This window comes from Alligator sinensis, unplaced genomic scaffold (assembly GCF_000455745.1).
Source record: "Alligator sinensis unplaced genomic scaffold, ASM45574v1 scaffold1355_1, whole genome shotgun sequence".
NCBI lineage: Eukaryota > Metazoa > Chordata > Crocodylia > Alligatoridae > Alligator > Alligator sinensis.
The window spans coordinates 71,416-88,810 of record NW_005842435.1 but is presented as its reverse complement, the minus strand read 5'-3'; the positions used below and the strand labels follow the sequence as shown (position 1 = coordinate 88,810).

Sequence of the window (17,395 nt, the reverse complement as noted above, 5' to 3'; positions counted from 1 at the left end):
CAAGCTGGCAGAGGGTAGATTTAGGCTAGATATGAGGAAGCTCTACTTCACTGTCAGAGCAGCTAGGATCTGGAACCAACTTCCAAGAGAAGTGGTGCTGGCTCTCCTACCCTGGGGGTCTTTAAGAGGAGGCTGGATGAACACCTCGCTGGGGTTGTTTGACCCCAGTACTCTTTTCTGCTATGGCAGGGGGTTGGACTAGATGATCTGGTCAGGTCCCTTCTGATGCCAACTATGAAACTATGAATATCATGCCCCCCTACTGGACAGTCAGAACTCCCCTTTCTGTTTCCTCTCCATAAACTTATTCCAGATGCTTTAGTGGTCTTTCATAACTAAGCTAGTTGTGGAGCTCGGTTTCATCCTCCTGTGGAGCATGGCTTCTTCAATATCTACCTGCTTCAGGCTGCAATCACCACCTTCTCCTTGTGCCTTGTTCCACAATAGTTTTAGGTGGCTTCTGGAACTCTTAACCCTTGGATTGACTGCATTATAACACCTTTTAAATGACTTAAAGCACTCATTATTCAATTTAAAGTTACATGACTCCAGGGCAGAATTCTCTCTAATCCACCTAATTTTACTCTTGTTCCATTAAGGAGTGGCCACTCCAGACAGCTATTCTGCCCAAGTCCTCCAGCATCCCAAAATGCAGTGGCCCTTCCTGAGTCAGGGTGGGTGGGGAATGCTAGGGTGCAGCAGGGCCAGGCCTGACAGCTCTGCCCCACTGTTCTTGCCAGGCAAAGTCAGCGCCACAGCCCTGGAGCCCCCTGAAGTACTTCTTGGACTGGCTCGGTGCTCCAAATGCCCAAGCCAGACTTAGGCTGCAGTGCTCAGAGCTGCCTCCTAAGCCTGGTGGGGGCTGGAGGTCGAGTCCTTGTACCCACCCCCCACCCCCAGGCTTGCTGCTCTCACTGGGAAGAGTCAGCACTGCAGCCCTGGAGATCACTCACTCTGCTAGGGTCCAGCAGTCAAGAAACATGCCTGGGGGTGGAGGGGAGGGTGGTACAGAGATGGGACTTTTTGCCCATGCTGGGCTTGAGAGGCAGTTGTGAGCGGGACATCCTGTCTGCTTGCTCTGTGCAGCCCCAGCCTGGACAGGCCATGCTCAGCCCCATACTCTGTACCCAGAGCCTCCAAGCTGTTACAGGGGGTTTAGTTAGAATGCAACAGCTGCTGCCCTTTTGAAACAGATCCAAATGCATGTGTATCCATACCCAGAGAGGAGCCTGCCAACTGTGGCCAACACCAGGTGAGCCAGGCAGGGGGAGCCAGCAGCTGGACACTACACAGTGCAGTGGAGTGGAGGGGCAGCAGGAACCAGCCTTGGGCTGCCACATTGCAGTTGCTGAGCTCTACCCTGCTGCATCTGCCCAGGCCCACTGGGGCATGTATCCAGGTCCTGGGGGCCTGATCCTTTCTTTTTCCAGAGCTTGCCACCAGTCAAGGCACTGCTTGAACTCCAAGGGACTCTTTTGAGAGCTCAGGCAGTGCCTGGCTGGCTGCCAGCTGAGTCAGGGGTGACGGGGGGGGGGCAGGCTTCAGAAAAAATGAAAAGGGATCGGGTCTCTTAGAGCTCCAGCAGCAAACTGGTCCTGCCTCCGCTCACCAAGCCTGTAGTGACAAGTCAGAGCCATGCAGGTAAAGGACAGTCAGAGAGGGTTTTGCACTTTAAGGTGTGACTACTCCACTAAGCCAAACAGCACTAAGCTGATTAACATTTGTTCAGCTTTCAGCATAAGAAGTAACAAAGCTCTTTATCTCCCAGTGATCTCTGAGAGATGGGGAGTTGGGGGGATGGAGACAGTCCTGGGCTTCCAACTTGCTTTTACAGAGTGCTCCATAGCATAGCTATGCTACTCCTAGATCATCTCCGAACAATGCATATCCAACCTCATCTTAAAAACTGCCACAAATCCACAGCCTCCCTAGGCAGTCTGTTCCACTGCCTCACTGTTCTAACAGTAAAAAAGGTTTTTTTTCCCTAATATCATATCTAAACACACCTTGCTCCAACTTTAATCCATTACATGCATCCAATGGGAAAAAAGGTGTTCTCTCTCTTCTTTATGCAGCCATTCATACTGCAAGATTGCTACCATATCCCTTCTTAATTGTCTTTTCTGCAAGCTTAACATAACCCACTTCTTTCTATCTGTCCTAATAAGGCTTTTCTCCCAAGCCCTTTACCATTTTTGTTGCCTGCCTATGGACCCCATCTATCTTTCCCACATCCTTTTAAAATGTGGAGTCCAATACTCTAGATGAGGCCTAACCGGTACCAAGTAGAGGCACTATCGCTTCCCCTGTCACAAACCTAATGTCCCTGTTGATGCAGCCCACATATACATTTGTCTTTTGTGCAGCTACATCACACTGCAGTCATACTGAGCCTGTGATACACCAGCACTCCTAGATCTCTCTGCATAGTGGCCCCATGCAGCCAGTTACCCATTTTATATTTGCACTTTTGGTTATTTTTCTTGAGGTGTAGGCACCTTGCATTTGCTGGATTGAACTGATGTTGTTGGCTTCAGCTCAATTTTTCGATTTATCAGGATAGAATTGCACTCCTGTTCTCCAGTGTGTTCACAGTCCTTCCCAGTTTTGTGTTGAGCAGATCTGCAGACAAGCTCTCTATTCCAGCATTCAAATCATTAGTAAGCACATCGAACAGCACCAAGCCGAAGACAGACCCCTATGGGGCTCTGCTCGAAACATCCTGCCATTCCAATATGGATCCATTTATAATTACTCTTTGCTTGCTACTGAGCCAGTTGCATTGTTTCCAGCTTGTTCACATGTAACAATTAAAATGTAACAGCTGCTAGCCTTGGAAACAGCTCCAAATGCATGTGTCCATACCCAGAAAGGGAACTACCCCATACATGGGCCCAAGATGCTTACACATCATTGATCCATTTGCCCATAACTGTAGCATTTTATCTTTTAAACAGATCCAGATCAGAGCTTCTCAGTATTGGTCTGGGTCCAATCTCCTCTTGCTCAGGGTGATCTGGATTTAGCCACTTTGGGCAGTTTAAACATTAAAAGATAAAACTTTTAAAATATCTCATTTAATCCCCTTTCTCCCGCAAGCTCACTTCCGGGTTATGTCATGCTGGGTGGCATCCCTCTGGGCCCTGCTGAGAGGGAATTAATGGGGAGCAGACAGGGAGCTGGCAGCTGCTTCATAAGAAGGATCTTGATTATGGAAGAGGCTAAGATTGCAGATTTGGAGCCTCTCTTTGACCTCACTGCCAAGCTAAAACGTGCCAGCTGGTGTCTCCCAGTGCTGGGATGAGAATTGGGCATGAAGTGAGCACTCCAGGCCTTAGCCACAGTTGACTGTAGATGAAACAGCTGTGGTTATAGCAGTTGGAGAGTGGCTTTTGTGGAGAAATGCTGCATGCTCCCTCTGGTTCCAGAGGCTACGTTGACTCTCCAGTTGGGGAGGCTAGGGCTTGGTCTGAGAATACGTTATTCAATTTGAAAAGAACTAGAAAGAAGGGGGAAGGTCACTTTCCAAGACAGGAATGTTCCATTTGCTCACTCAGTTAACCTGGCCATAATACTACACACAATACGGTGGGGAAGAGATGGGGCCAAATTCCACTTACAGTAACAGCAGGGTAATACATGCCTAGGAATTGCCTTGTTCAAGCAAGCCATTGCCATACATAGGGTGTTGGAAATCTTCATGCTGTGGGGGAAAGGAAGCCTACAGTGGGTGGTTATGGGATAACCTAGTCTTGGGGAAGGTATAACCAAGATTTAAAAGCATAACCAAAATTATCAGAATGAACACATGACTTTTCTGAGGGGAAATATCAATCTCAGATATGGCCCTGAGACCATGGGTATGAACAATTTCATGTGTTAAAAGGGGATGGAGCACAAGTATCTATAAGCTGTTCTTTGGTAGCCAGTGTTTGCTGTCACTGTGCAACAGACAAAAATTAAACTATAGTAAATTAAGTGGCCAATGAATCCCCAGTGACTTGTTTGACACTTCACCCTAGGTGAGGCTCCCAAGGTCCATCCTGTGTACTATTAGTATGAACCATCCACCTACCTGTGCCTTAAACATAGCTTCAGAAGTTCTATTGGCTACCACCAGAAAGATCAAAACCTTGCCCATTCTCCAACCCTAACATTAATCTGAAACCTGGCTTAGACTGCTCCAGCAGCTTCAAATCTAGCACCAAGCAAGAGACCATGGCAGCTTGACCACAGGAACTCCCTTAGAGAGGCCATAAGCCCCATTGCTAAGCCTAGGCAGGAGAACTCTAGCTGCCACAACACCCACTAAAGAAGAACCCTCCCACAGTCAGGCCTGAGAACATCAGTGGAGGCCCTTTAGCACCAAACTAAAAAGGGAGGGCCCAGGGTCCATCCCACTGACTACTACCTTGGCTTGCCCCACCTACCTGTGTTCTAAACATAGCTCCAGGAGTGGACCATTCATTAACCCTAATCCTAACCCTAACCCAGAATGCTCCAGCAACCCCAAACCTAGCCCCAAGCAAGAGACCCAAGGCAGCCTGAGCACAGGTACTCCCTTGGAGAGCCCCAAAGCCTAGCTAGAAATCACTTGATGCTGCAACACCCACCGGACCAAGACGAATACTCCCTTCCCCAAGCTTGACCTCATCACTGGGAGCACTCCCACCTCCAAATATGAAGTGTGTGGGGGTGGGGGGGCAGGGTCTATCCTGCTGACTAGTTTCATGGGTCACCCTACCTACCAGTGACCAATCTCTGGGAGTCCTACCACCCCCAGCCAGAAAGGCTCCAAACCTTGCCCATTCTCCAACCCTAACCCAAGCCCTAGCCCTAGATTGGGATACTCTAGCAGCCCATAGCCCAGCCCCAGGCAAGAGACCCTGGTTAGCCTGACCACACAAACCCCTTGAGGATCCCCCTACCCAATCCCTAAGCCTAGCCAAGAGATCTCTATCTGCCACAGCATCCACTTGAGAGTATGAGGGAGCAAGAAGAACCCTCATACTCTCAAGCCTGACCCCACAGCTGGGAGCCATCCCACCACAACTCTAGGAGGAGTCCCAGCACCCATCCCACTACCTATTAGCATGGATCACTCTGCCTATGTGGTCCCTAAACATCTCTCAAGAAGTCTTACCACCCACAACATGAAAGACAGCTCCAAACCATCCCCACTCTCTAACCCTAACCTTAACCCCAGTTTAAGCTGCTCCTGCAGCCCCAACTTGAGCCTTGGGCAAGAGGCCCTGGGTAGCATGACCACAGGAAGTGTGTAGAGAGCCTCCACACTCCATCCCTGTGCCTAGCTTGGAGATCCCTAGCTGTCACAAAATCCACTGAAGCAGGAGCAATCCAGCAACCCCTAAGCCTGACTCCAATGTTGGAGACCTCCCATCCTCAACCCAAGATGGGGGGACGCCAGGGTTCATCCCACTATTATCATGCATTGTCCTACCTACCTGTGCCCTAAACGTAGCTCCAGGAATATTACCAGCCCCCCAAACAGGCAGGAGAGCTTGGGCAGCCTGATCATAGCAACTCCTCAGACAGCCCCCAAACTCCAGCCCTAAGCCTAACGGGGAGATCCCTTGCTGCCACAACAACCACTAAAGGAAGAAGAACTTCCCACCACCAAGCCTCATCCCACCAATAGAAGCCCTTTCACCCCAACCATAGGAGGAGCATCCCACAGACCATCCCACTATTAGCATGATTGCCCTACCTCTATCTCTGCCTTAAACATAGCTCAGGGAATCCTACCACCTGTAATATGAGATAGAGCTACAAAGCATTCCCATTTTCTAACCCTAGTTGAGGCTGATATTCAAAACTGACTTCATGTCTCCCTGTGGCAGGCTACTTTTATATCCCGTGTCATAATCAAAAGCTATCGCTCATTATATCAATAACTGTTGGCTCTCTAATCATGAGGTAAGGACAACTTCATACAGGATCCAATCCCCTTTTCAACCTGCTTATGTTACCAGCCTCAATGACATCTTGTGGCAATCAGTCCCACAAGTTAATTATATATGCTTCTGGGGAAGGGAAAAACAAAACAAAACTGCCTTTTGTTTGTCTTAAATCTGCTATGTAATGATTTCATTGTATGCCCCCTCAGTCTAGTATTCTGAGAAATAGTAAATCCTTATTTATTTTCTCCGTACCATTCACAATTTTAAGACCTTTATCATATCTTCCCTCCATTACCATTTTTTCCACTCAGCTGAAACTTCCTAGTTTATTTAGTCTCTCCTTGTATGGAAGCCTCTCTATACCTCCGCCCATCTTTGTTACCATTCCCTACATTTGTTCCATCCTTACTATATCTTTTTGTTGTTGTTGTTTTTAGATGCAAGGACAAGAGCTGCACACAGTACTAAAGAGGTGAGCATACCATGGATTTATTAGGTGGAACAGCAGTATTTTCTGTTGCTTTCAATCCCCTTCTAAATAATCCCTAATATTCTATTGGTCTTTTTGACAGATGCTGAACCCTGGGCTGATGTTTTCTCAGAATGATCCATGATCATTTCAAGATCTCTTTCTTGAGCAGTAACAATTAATGTAGAGCTCATCCTTGTGTATGTGTATCTTGGGTTATTTTCCCCCATGTGCATCACCTTGACTGGGCAACAAAATGGCAAATGAAGTTCAACGTTGACAAGCACAATCAATTTTGTGAGAGTCTTCTTCACAATAAGCTTTGATTTTTTGGTTTAAAAAAAAAAATCAATTGGAGTAATTAATGAAATCAGGGGCAAATACAAGGGGTTGCAGTTGCACTTCCCCCCTCTCCACAGCGTAGAGTAGTGAGCTCTCCAGAAGACATGCCTGGGGAGTTGAGGGGAGGAGAGGGGTCAGGAAGGGGCAGGTTTAAGAAGGAGGGACCTACCCACCACTGTAGCTGTCCCTGGCAGCAGTTGTGCAGCATCCTGCATACCTACTGTCCACAGGTCAGCCTCATTGTGCTTGCTGCCTGCCCACCGGCAGAAGTATAACAAGGAGTTGACAACAAGGGCATGAGCCCTAGGGGCTGACCATGAGGAGGGTGCCAGAGTCATAGTAAGGGGCTGGGCTGCTCTGACCAGGCAGAATTCCCCTCCCAGTCCCATTCCCCATCTCAGATTTATGGCAAGAGGTATTGCTGTAATCCTTTCACCCCCATCTCAGATTTATGGCAAGAGGTATTGTTTTAATCCTTTCCCAGCCATAATCTGCATGCGGGTAAGACCCTGTTAGCTAACTTAAGTTAAAATACCAGTGAAGACAAGGACACTTGGGTTTTGGAGTTGGCTGAACTGCTCAAGTGAGCAGCTTGTGTCTCCAGAAGACATGAATGCGAGCTGTGGAGAGAGGGTCAGGCATGGGCAGGTGTAAGGAGGAGAGATCCCCGCCCACCACCACCACCACAGCTGTCCCTGGCTGAGCCCAGCACCCCACATCTATAAAAGAAGCATACAATTGAACTCAAGCTGCTAACCCAACTTAAAGCCCAGCTCCACTACTATTTTAATCCAAGTTAAGAACACATCTATTCATACACCAAGTGGTTTCTCCAGGTCAGCTAAATCTTTAGCAGAACAGAGAATTAGACTCAGGATTCCCAAGCTAGCATCATAGTTTACTGGGCCATCCTTCAGCAATTTCAGCCCTCTGTCCAATACAACACAAGGAGAACTCAGATTTTTTACTTCATCTTCCAAGTGCCTCTGTACTTTATTCTATGAAATGGAGCCTTCCCCTGCCAATCTATAGCTGAATCTATGCAGGATTCCTTGCAAGATAAATTCATTAGTCAATGGCTTCATACACCAATTGGACTACTCCAATGCACACAATACCAAACAACAAGCACAGACTACATACACAAGGTGAGAACTTAGGGAAATGACATGCATGCTGGTAAATAGCCATATAGCCATATAGCTCCATAATGTATAACATCCACACCACTCTTCCAAACACACACTACCAAGCCCATACCAGAACCAAACAAGAAGAAATAGTCCTACTTCCCTGATAAGCTACTCAAACTGGGGCTAATAGTCAAACACATCTCCGAGCATAACAGCAGTAAGCTGTTTCAGATGTTTGATGGTAACTGAAGCATAAGAAGAGGTCTGGCAAGCAGCCCTGAAAGCAAAGTTCAAGGCTTAAAAAGCCATTTAATCATTCCGCCCCCAGGTGAGCAAAGCCCAGGGCTCAGCCATTTTAATTCCAGCAAACTGCACAGTACTCTCTGCTCTGCTGTCGGTAGGGATTTCATCCCTCCCCAAAACAGGCAGTCATAGCTTTAAGAAAGAGAGACTGGGATCTGTGCTGCCCATCATTTGTGGCTCCTGCCAACAGAGCTTTCCCTGTCACCTTAACCACAGAGAACAGCTAATGCCTGGTTGTGATCTCCTTTCTAGTCTATGGCTCCTCTGCAGCAGAAGCACTTATCTTCCTTCCTCTATAGTGACCATGTGAAAAAAGGCAGGACGGTTCAACAAGAAACTGTATGAGAGGGTTCAAGGTGCTCCTGTGGTGGGTCCTTTCCTCACAGACTGAGACTGCAGCTCTCTTCCATTCACTGTTTCAGCCCCCTTGCCTACATATCAAACAGGGTTGCTTGCATTTTCCTTTTGTAAAGCAGATAGGACAATTCTGCAGCTAGAACAGAAGCCCCTTCTAAGCTTGCCCTCCAGTGAAGGGAAAGGTGTGACTTGCCTTCCTCCCCCGCACTTTCTTCTTCTTTTATTACATCCAGGCAGGTGAGGACAGAGACCAGACATTCAGGTTAGGCTCATACTTCTGTCACTTAGTTGTCTTGGGAGCGAGGGGAAGAAAAACACCATTTGCCTTTGAATTTCCATTTGTAACATGGGTAAGCAAGCTTGAATCAAACAGACTGTAATAGAGAAATGTATAGTAGCAATCATACCTTAGAATAGTAGTTCTGGAGAGCTCACAGTCTGGTGTGCTTACTGGGCTTTCTTAGCTTGCTGTCTCTGAGTAGGCTTCTTCAGACTCCCTGGTACAAATGTTTTAGCCCCGGATTGCTTTTGGCCAAGAGCTCTGGTTTATTACCCTAACCATTCCCACCTGTGTGGGTGTAGCGCTGTAGGGGGTTACCTCTGCCTGTCAGAGCCAACTCTGGATGCTTTGCTTGCATTGCCCTGGGATGTTATGCAGAGCTTACTGTTGGAGTGCACCATACTTTTATTTTATTGTCCCAGCAGCCAAGCACATGGTTCCCTGGAGCAACCAAGTCCCAAGCGGACTAAAATCTAGCTCTCTGCAGGGTGAGCGTACAGCCAATCAGTTGCAGATCTGTATTTCAAGGATGTGCTTAGCCAACAAATCTGATTCTGCTCGGGCACCATGGGAGGCTTATGTGCAAACAAACAGAGCAACTGTGTGTATTTGATTTGAATAATGGTATAATTGAATAATGGTATTTAATGAAGAGTAGCAGCAAAAACTGAGGGCAGGGGGGAGCTTCTTTAGAAAACCACCCCCAACTCTCTCATTGTTAATTGGGCCTTGGTTGTGCCCAGCAAAACTCCTGGAAAAAAAAAAAACAGTGATAAAATAAAATCACAGAAACACAGTGGGGGGCAATATATCTTTAATTTTTTTTTTTTTTTTTTTTTTTAGTATTACAGCATATTCTTATAAAAAGGTGCAGATAAAAAGGACACTACAGGATTTGTACATTTAATTCATTTATAGTCTTAAATTGACCAAGAAATGAGGATACACCAAGGCATTACAGCAGCACAGCCTCACACAACCCTCCATGTATGGGGAGCATCCTGCTTTCTAACTGAGCGTGTGGGAGGCTCTCAAAGTGGATAGCAAGTTTCAAGCTAAATCAGCCCCGAAGGAGTGACAAGATCCTAAAAGGAGGAAGCATTCACCTATCCTGCTTCCTAAACTCCTGACATTTCATTTCAGAATTGTAAGCAATTTTAGAAAGTTTTTTTAGGAGGTGGAGTAGAAGGATGTGTTATAGACTGGGCATACAGGGTTTCAAAGATTAGCAATCTGGCTGCTGGCATAAACCCTTCTCGCAATGTCCTTCAGGAGATCAGTGGAACATCTTATGGGTAATTCACCCTATGAGATTATGGTGAGTTTAAGGTGAGATCCTACTCTGAGTTACATGGGTATAAAACCAGAGCAAGCTGTACTGACTACACTGGAGTTGATCTAGATTATCAGTAATAGAGACAAAGCTGGCTTTAGAGATCTGTTGGGCATTCCTTCAGCAGTACATGCCTTATGGCAGTGCTATCAGATTTGCTCTGGAGAATTTTCAATAGATCATTATTACAAAAATAAAAAGCAACTGGGAACAAGACACCATAGCCCTGTTTTAGGCTGACAAACACAATCTGGTCTGTGAGTTATACTGAGCAAAATTTGGCCAACTTTGTTTTTTTTGTCATCATCCTCCCAAGGATTAAGTGACTTCTAAGTTCTACATTTGCACATGGTCAGCTATCTATGGCCACCCTAGACTGAATGCACCTGGTCTTACCTGATACTTGGGCACAAGCCAAGAAGTTGGGATCAAGTACTCAGTTACTGTCAGCCCACAGAAACTAAATGAGTTGAAAGCCTTCATTCAGCCTCACTGACGTTGAGCCAATGAAGTGGAATAGAAAAAAAAATTAATCAAACTGCACATTGGACTCAATAGGTGCCTAGAATCAATTCACAGGAGAAGCCATCTGTTTCTGCAGAATTTAGATTTTTTTTTAAATAGTCCTTAAGGAAAGAAAACCTTGTAAATGTAGAAAAAAAGGAAATGCTGCCTCCTTGAGTCTGCAGATAACAAGAAACAATAGCTTTGAAGGGTGAGAACTGTCCCAGTTCAATCTCAGCAACATGTTAACTCCAATAAGAACATAAAGAATAGTCTTGCTTCTGTAGAAATGCTCAACTCCTTTCAGATTAAAGGCAGAATTTGGGAATGCGAAGTGAGTGCTAATAGCTTTTTACTCCTCTGTCCCATTACTCTGAGTCATAATTGGGATAAAGTAAAAAATGTGCAATAAAACATCATCTGTATTGGTCGTAGCGATGATTGAAAAAAACATCACTGGGGACAGCCCACACTTTCAGGGCAGCACGCTTCCCCCACCAATTCTGACCATACACAACCCCTGGCCTACCACAGCCTCTCCTGGAATAGTCAAACCGACTGTCTAGCTGGTGTAATGCCCTGGCACAGTCTCAATAGTCCTTTGCTGCAAGGCAGTGTATACATACAGACATAGCAAACTAAAATAAGGCAAAATAAATAGAGGTGTCAGATTTACAAGTTCCCCTTAGAGATTCCTAAACCTTAATTATTCTTTAAACATTTAACCAAAAATAATAATAATAATACTAATAAACCCAACCCAGAAACAAAACTGCATACATCATGTATATATGAACTGTAGAACTGATCTCCATTCCCCTCAAAGACATTTCTCCCATAGCCTCTCCCCATAGAATCCAGCTCAAAGCATAAGCTTTCCTGAAAAAAAGGAAAGATTCATCCAAAGAAGCTAACCCTAACAGTAATGTCCATCCCACACCTTTCCAGTAGGGCCCCTCACCGTCCTTCTCCCTTCCTCAGACACCGTGAACACATTACAGAAATGCTTTTAAAAGGACACCCAAGTTGTCTTCCCCTTTGGGAAGTCTCTCATCTCGAGAGCACTAGTCCTGCTATTGCTGTTATAGAGATTTGGTGCTCAAAGCTTTTGTCTCCTGTCAGACAGGAGATGGCCTTTGTGCTCCTATGTCCTGGAGCAGCTTTAATGTCATTTTACCTTGTCTCTGGAAATTCTGCTTGTGATTGATGAGAACAATGATGGAAGTAGAAGACAGAGAGGAAGAGTGAACTGACCAAGCACTTGTGTTAGTATCTCTTCTATGGTCACCCTGATGCAATCTGCTAAACTCCAGTGGGTCATCCAGATGTAAGCAAAGGAAATCTTTGGGCCAGATTGGGAGGCAAAAAACTTAACATGGTCCTGTAACAAAGAGGCTCTGGATGGACTTGCCACAAGGGAGGTGAGACAATGTTATCTTGACTTGGATTAAAAACTCCTGTCATGCATCCACATAAGCTCTGCTAGCAGGAAGAAGTGAACTGGTAGATCTCCCCAGCCAGGGCTCTATTATGCCAGTCTACTTCATGGCCTGGGCTGGCAGGTCCCAGCTGCCTGTTGGCAAGTTAGTTACCAGCTATGTTGTGCCACTGCTCCATAGTTCCTTCTTCCTGGGATTACTGTGAGCATTTATATGAGTATGATCTTGGAATCAGCCATGTCTCTTTACTGGTTGGACTCTTTTTTTCCCCCTGTCCACATTTCCTTATATACAGACTTCCCACCACTTTTCTTTCCCTGGGGCTCCCTGGTGCATAAGCAGCCTATTGTTAGCATCTCACTAGGGGTGGCAAAAAGGCTTTTGAGAAAGTGGCTGACAGGATCTTCATATCTAGCCAGAGACACCACACTCGCTGCAGGAGGCACCAAGTTAAAAGGAGGTGGCTGTGCTAAAAAACAAGATTGCTTCAAAGTGGAGGGTGCCGGTCGCCTCTGGGTCAAAGCTACACTCGTTTCCTCCACAAGGAGAAAACTTCAATATAATTTTTCCAGGGAAGTATTTTCTTGATTCATTGTGTCCATCAAATGAATGAGCTATACATCCTATAGGCCTTGCTAATACTCCTCTTTGTTGCTGCGGGTTTCAGACTATTAACTACCAGTGAATGCAAGGAAACAAGATCTATGCAGATGCTGTTCCCTATCTCCTTTCCAACCAGGATGCACCTGAAGGGCTGGGTACGCTCTGCAAAGATTCTTGCCCAATAAGAGAGTGAAGTTAGAAGGGCCGGAGAGAGCAGGGGCTGGAGAGTAACTGAACAAGTCAGCAAAGAGGATTTTGAGTCCTAGATCTGGGTAGAGGACAAAAGAGATATTACAGGTCTTGCTGGCTCCCTAGCAAGTGTAACATGCCTTGGTGACCCCCAAGGGAAACACTGAAGCTCTGCCCATACTGACTGTTTCGGGGAGCTCTTACCTCACCATATCATGTCACAGCTCCATCACTCTAGCAGGAGTGCCAGTGCAGATGGGTAAATCTTAGTCTAGGCAGGAAATGAGAGGAATTAGAAATACAAAATGCATCAGTCTTTGTGCCAGTCATCATTGATGATATCCTGCATGTTAGGGGCACTGTTAGGATGAAGCCTTATTTGACTGAGGAGAAGGAACAAGGCATTTATCTTTCCTTACCTGTTTACTGACTGCACTGGGCTGTGTGTGGATGATGTGGAGAAGACGTACAGCTAGCACACTTCTGGTTCTAGAATCAGACAGGAGCTTGGATCCAGCGGGCACGTCTATATACGCACCCAACTGCGCAGTAACTGCCATTACTGTCCAGTCCCAGCAGCACATGGGTTGTTTCCGACCCTGCTGCACAATAGCAATGAGCTACTGTGTAGTAGCATCGGTGTCACGGTTCGTGCCCGCTGATGCTACATAACTGTAGCAATGAGTTATGTCGCTGTAGCTTGTTGCTATGATGTGCCCAGCAATATTAGAAGGCAAGTTCCAGAGTAGAGATAGCTGCTCCCCACCTTCCTTGTGGCAAGACACCCTTCATGCTGAGCACATGTTAACAGGCCTCATTACTTTCTGCTACCTTTTCACGCAGAAAATACTGCCAGCCTTTACTGACTCAAGGCAGTAATAACCAACTCCATCTCAGATCCCTCTTCAAGAACACTTACCACAGAGTTCATGGTCAGACAAGAGGAGTTAACAGTCCAAAGACTGCTTAAACATGGAGAAAGCAGCCATGAGCAAGCATCAGAAACTCAAATAAAAGGTTGTGGGTTCCTGACTGCAGAGAAAAATGAGCTGGAGTGGACAGAGGAAATGTATATGGAGAGCTTTTCAATCAGCTACAATAATGTAGATCTACAGTTCATTCCAGGTCAGGGCTTATGACCCTTGTGTGCTCATCTGGGAGTTGGCAAGATTTCAATAGTTGTCTTCAGCTCTCTCAACATAACCTGTAGCATCCAGAATCACGACAGAGGTCTCTGCAGCACCTTGGGCTGGACTGGTCCAATAATCACCCTGGCTCTCATTTTGCTACATTCATGGCTCAACAAGGTGAACTACAGTTTCAAAAAGTCTCACCTAAGCCCAGAGTGACAATCACAGGATGTAGGGATGCCATCTTGTAGTTTCAAGGTTCTTTGCCTGGGCTGGATCTTCTTTGACACAACAACCATTTCTTTCTAAAACGGATTAGTCTTGGACTGGAGGCCAAGCAGGTGCAACTCCAAAGAAGCCACATAGTCAGATATTCTTCCACCAGGGCTGAAATCTGACTCCTTGGTGCTAAACCTGAATTCCTGGGTGGGTCCAAAAGCCAGAGAGATAAAACAGGAGCAAAATCCCAATATTTATAATCCTTAATCTCTAAACTCTAAGGAGGAGATTTTCTTTTAAATCAAAAACTAAACTCAACTGTACACCAATTTGGCACACGTTATTACTGTCTCATATGGCTTACAACATGTAGGTTATATGGCATGCTTTAAAAAAGGGGGCTGGGATATAGTACATCTCTAGTTTGGACAGCAGCAAGGAGCTTATTAATATCTTTTACAAAAGATTTTTTTTAAATCTATTTTGTAATTTAAAATAAAAATTGCTTATAAAAGGAGGGCATTTTTCCTTAAACTTCCCCAAACCTGTATGAAAATACAAAGTCTCTCATCTAAAAGGTGCTTAAGTCTGCTGCAATGGGAATTTCTGTTAACTGCTAACCCCAGACAGGCAGGGGTATTATAATGGAGGAGAATGCACCCAGCTCTTGTAAGATACCAGCTCTTTACCACTAGTAGTAGACAAAGGCGCGGCAGACTGGAATGTCTTAATGAAGGAAATTCTGGGGAGGGAGACTCAAACTACAGTAAACAATAAAACGCTACAGTTTAACATTTTTTCTTTTTGCTTATCTCCATAGTTTATATAATTATTTAACTTTCAAGGTGTTCAGAAAACCACCACAGCTGGTTTCCACAATATTGTTTGAGCATAATACTGTTCGGGCAGCGTGCATGGGGCAGGAAGTTCTGTTCTGCTGACTCAGTGCAGAGTCTGAGATTAAATGACATTCAGAGAAGAATCAAACCAAGAGTGAATAAAGTGACAAATAGAGCCTTTTTTTCTTTTTTTGTTTCTTTTTTTTGTTTTGTTTTGTTTTTTACTTCCATGGGATTCTTTCAAATTTCCTGCTGTTTGCTTTGGATGCGTGTTTTGCGAAGAACATGTCCCCCTCTCATCTAGGATGCTTGCATGTAATATCTAGATTCCACACATTCCTATCTTCTCTTCTTTCTCTCTCTAGCAAGATGACCAAAAGTTCATTTAAGGAAGACCAGATGAAAGAAACCACAACAACCCGCACAATCTAGTCTCATTGCCAGAACCGTGAAGGTGCACAGAAATATGAACACAACAGTAGGCTTCTTTCTTGGGCTTTTTTGGCTGTGTGCTTCACATGTTTTTTAATTTAAAAATATTTCCTATTAATTAACTGTAATCTCCAAAGGCCTCTGGGTCCATTTGACTCTGTATCCTCCTACTTAACAGCTGCTTTGTTTATGGCCTCCTATGTTCACTCATCATCAGTAATCCCTCCCAAAGTAGAAAAGACACTGGGCAAACATGGATGTCTTTGACATATATTATCAGGTTATGTGACTCTCAAGGGGGGTTGCAGAGAAAGCCATGCTGTTAGATTCAAGCTCTAGTTTTTTCCCAGTATAGTTGTAGCTAGCTACATCTGTAGCTCACATCAAATGGAAAACAATCTCTTTTCTGCTGCCAGGGACCTCATTTGATATATTTATTTATAATCTTATGAGGATGCCAGACAATTCCCAATTTCCATGTGGATGAACTAAGAAATTGATGCAAAAACAAGTGAAATGACAAGTATTGGATGGATATTTTCTGCCAACTATCTGGCAATGGCCACTGGCCCTAGGAGTGTCTGGATCTGTCCCCATCCAGCAGTGGCCTCATTTTCGAGATTCCCAGACAGATTTCCTTTTCTAGAACACTTGCTTCTCTCTTTCTCCCAACTTCTCATAGTCTAGAACATCCTTAAGCCTCAAAATCTTGAGCAGCTTCCAGGCAATGGCCTTTTAGCAAAAGAATCTGGATGAGTTTTATAAATGGTCACTCTAGCCATTCCAATCAAGGAATTTCAAACCAGGATTCCTCCATCTTGCTTCTGAAAATTCTCTCTCCCCTTTGAGAATCACTTGCTTTGGATATTAATGGCCACCAAAAAAAATAAAAATAATATATATATATATATATGTACACAGTACATGAGATCAAAAGCATGTTTCTGGCTCTAGTCAATGGCTTGTTATAAATCCAGTTCTAGAACGAAACTGCAGAACTCTAGAACCACTCCATGACAAGCTCCCAAAGGATGATCCAGATATTGAAGAAGCAGCAGGCAGATTCAGAGCCAGCCTGAGCCTTGATGATTCTCAATGGGATGGAGAACAGAGCTATTTTTTCCTTTGGCACACAGCAAACCATCCTCCCTGAGCTGCTAAGCAGTCCCCAAGGGCCCAAGTACTTCCTGTCATCTCCACTGGGCCTTTGTTGTGGTTGGAGGCAGAACTCCCAGAAGCAAATCTGTCAGCTCCAAACTGCCCAGTCAAAACCCCTCCTGGCTCCAGGGAGGCACTTTTACAAATGAAGAGCACAGAGGAGGGAAGGGAAGAAAGCTGATCATGAGAAGGTACCATCTATAGCTGCAGGCTGGATAAATTCATTGGGGCAGCTGTCAGCCAAATGCCATCATACCCATTCACCTTCCTTGTACTGCTCTTCGTCATCATATTTTGGCTGATTATTTTTCTTCCTCCTTCCCTTTACAGTTAATAATTTAGCTTTGTCACTGCCCGCTCTCGGCTCGTCTCCAAGGCCTGGTTCCCTGAACGCTTGCGGTTGCGCTTCAGCTTGGATAAGTCTTTGTCAAAGACTTCGCCTGACCTCAGGGCTGATACCAAGTCATCAAACTCTCCACCCTCCTCAGAGATGCTGCCAGCCTTCGCTTTCTTTTGTCGCCTCTCTTTCTCCCTTTGCTCTTTCAGCTGTTGAGAAAGACGCATAGATTTAGGCTTTTCAGGGGGTGGAGAGAATATTACATTATTAAAAGACATAGCTATAAAAGCACTAAGGGAAGAGTCCATTTCACCTTTCAGGCATCTGTAGAAGTACTTATGCATCTAATATCCCATGTAATCCTATTCCATTTTGCTCAAGCCTCTGAAAAATAATTAACACCAAAG

At 45.2% G+C, this 17,395-nt stretch overlaps 1 protein-coding gene across 1 annotated transcript in view; it reads right to left on the bottom strand.

The window, feature by feature from the left end:
* Positions 1-9,623: 9,623 nt before the first annotated feature.
* LOC102379219 (disheveled-associated activator of morphogenesis 2) overlaps positions 9,624-17,395 on the bottom strand; it is a 77,677-nt gene continuing 69,905 nt past the window's right edge. The window contains exon 20 of the mRNA XM_025211862.1: positions 9,624-17,197. Within this exon, the coding sequence (XP_025067647.1) occupies positions 16,982-17,197 (216 nt within the window). The 3' untranslated portion in view covers positions 9,624-16,981. The remainder of the gene's footprint in view (positions 17,198-17,395) is intronic.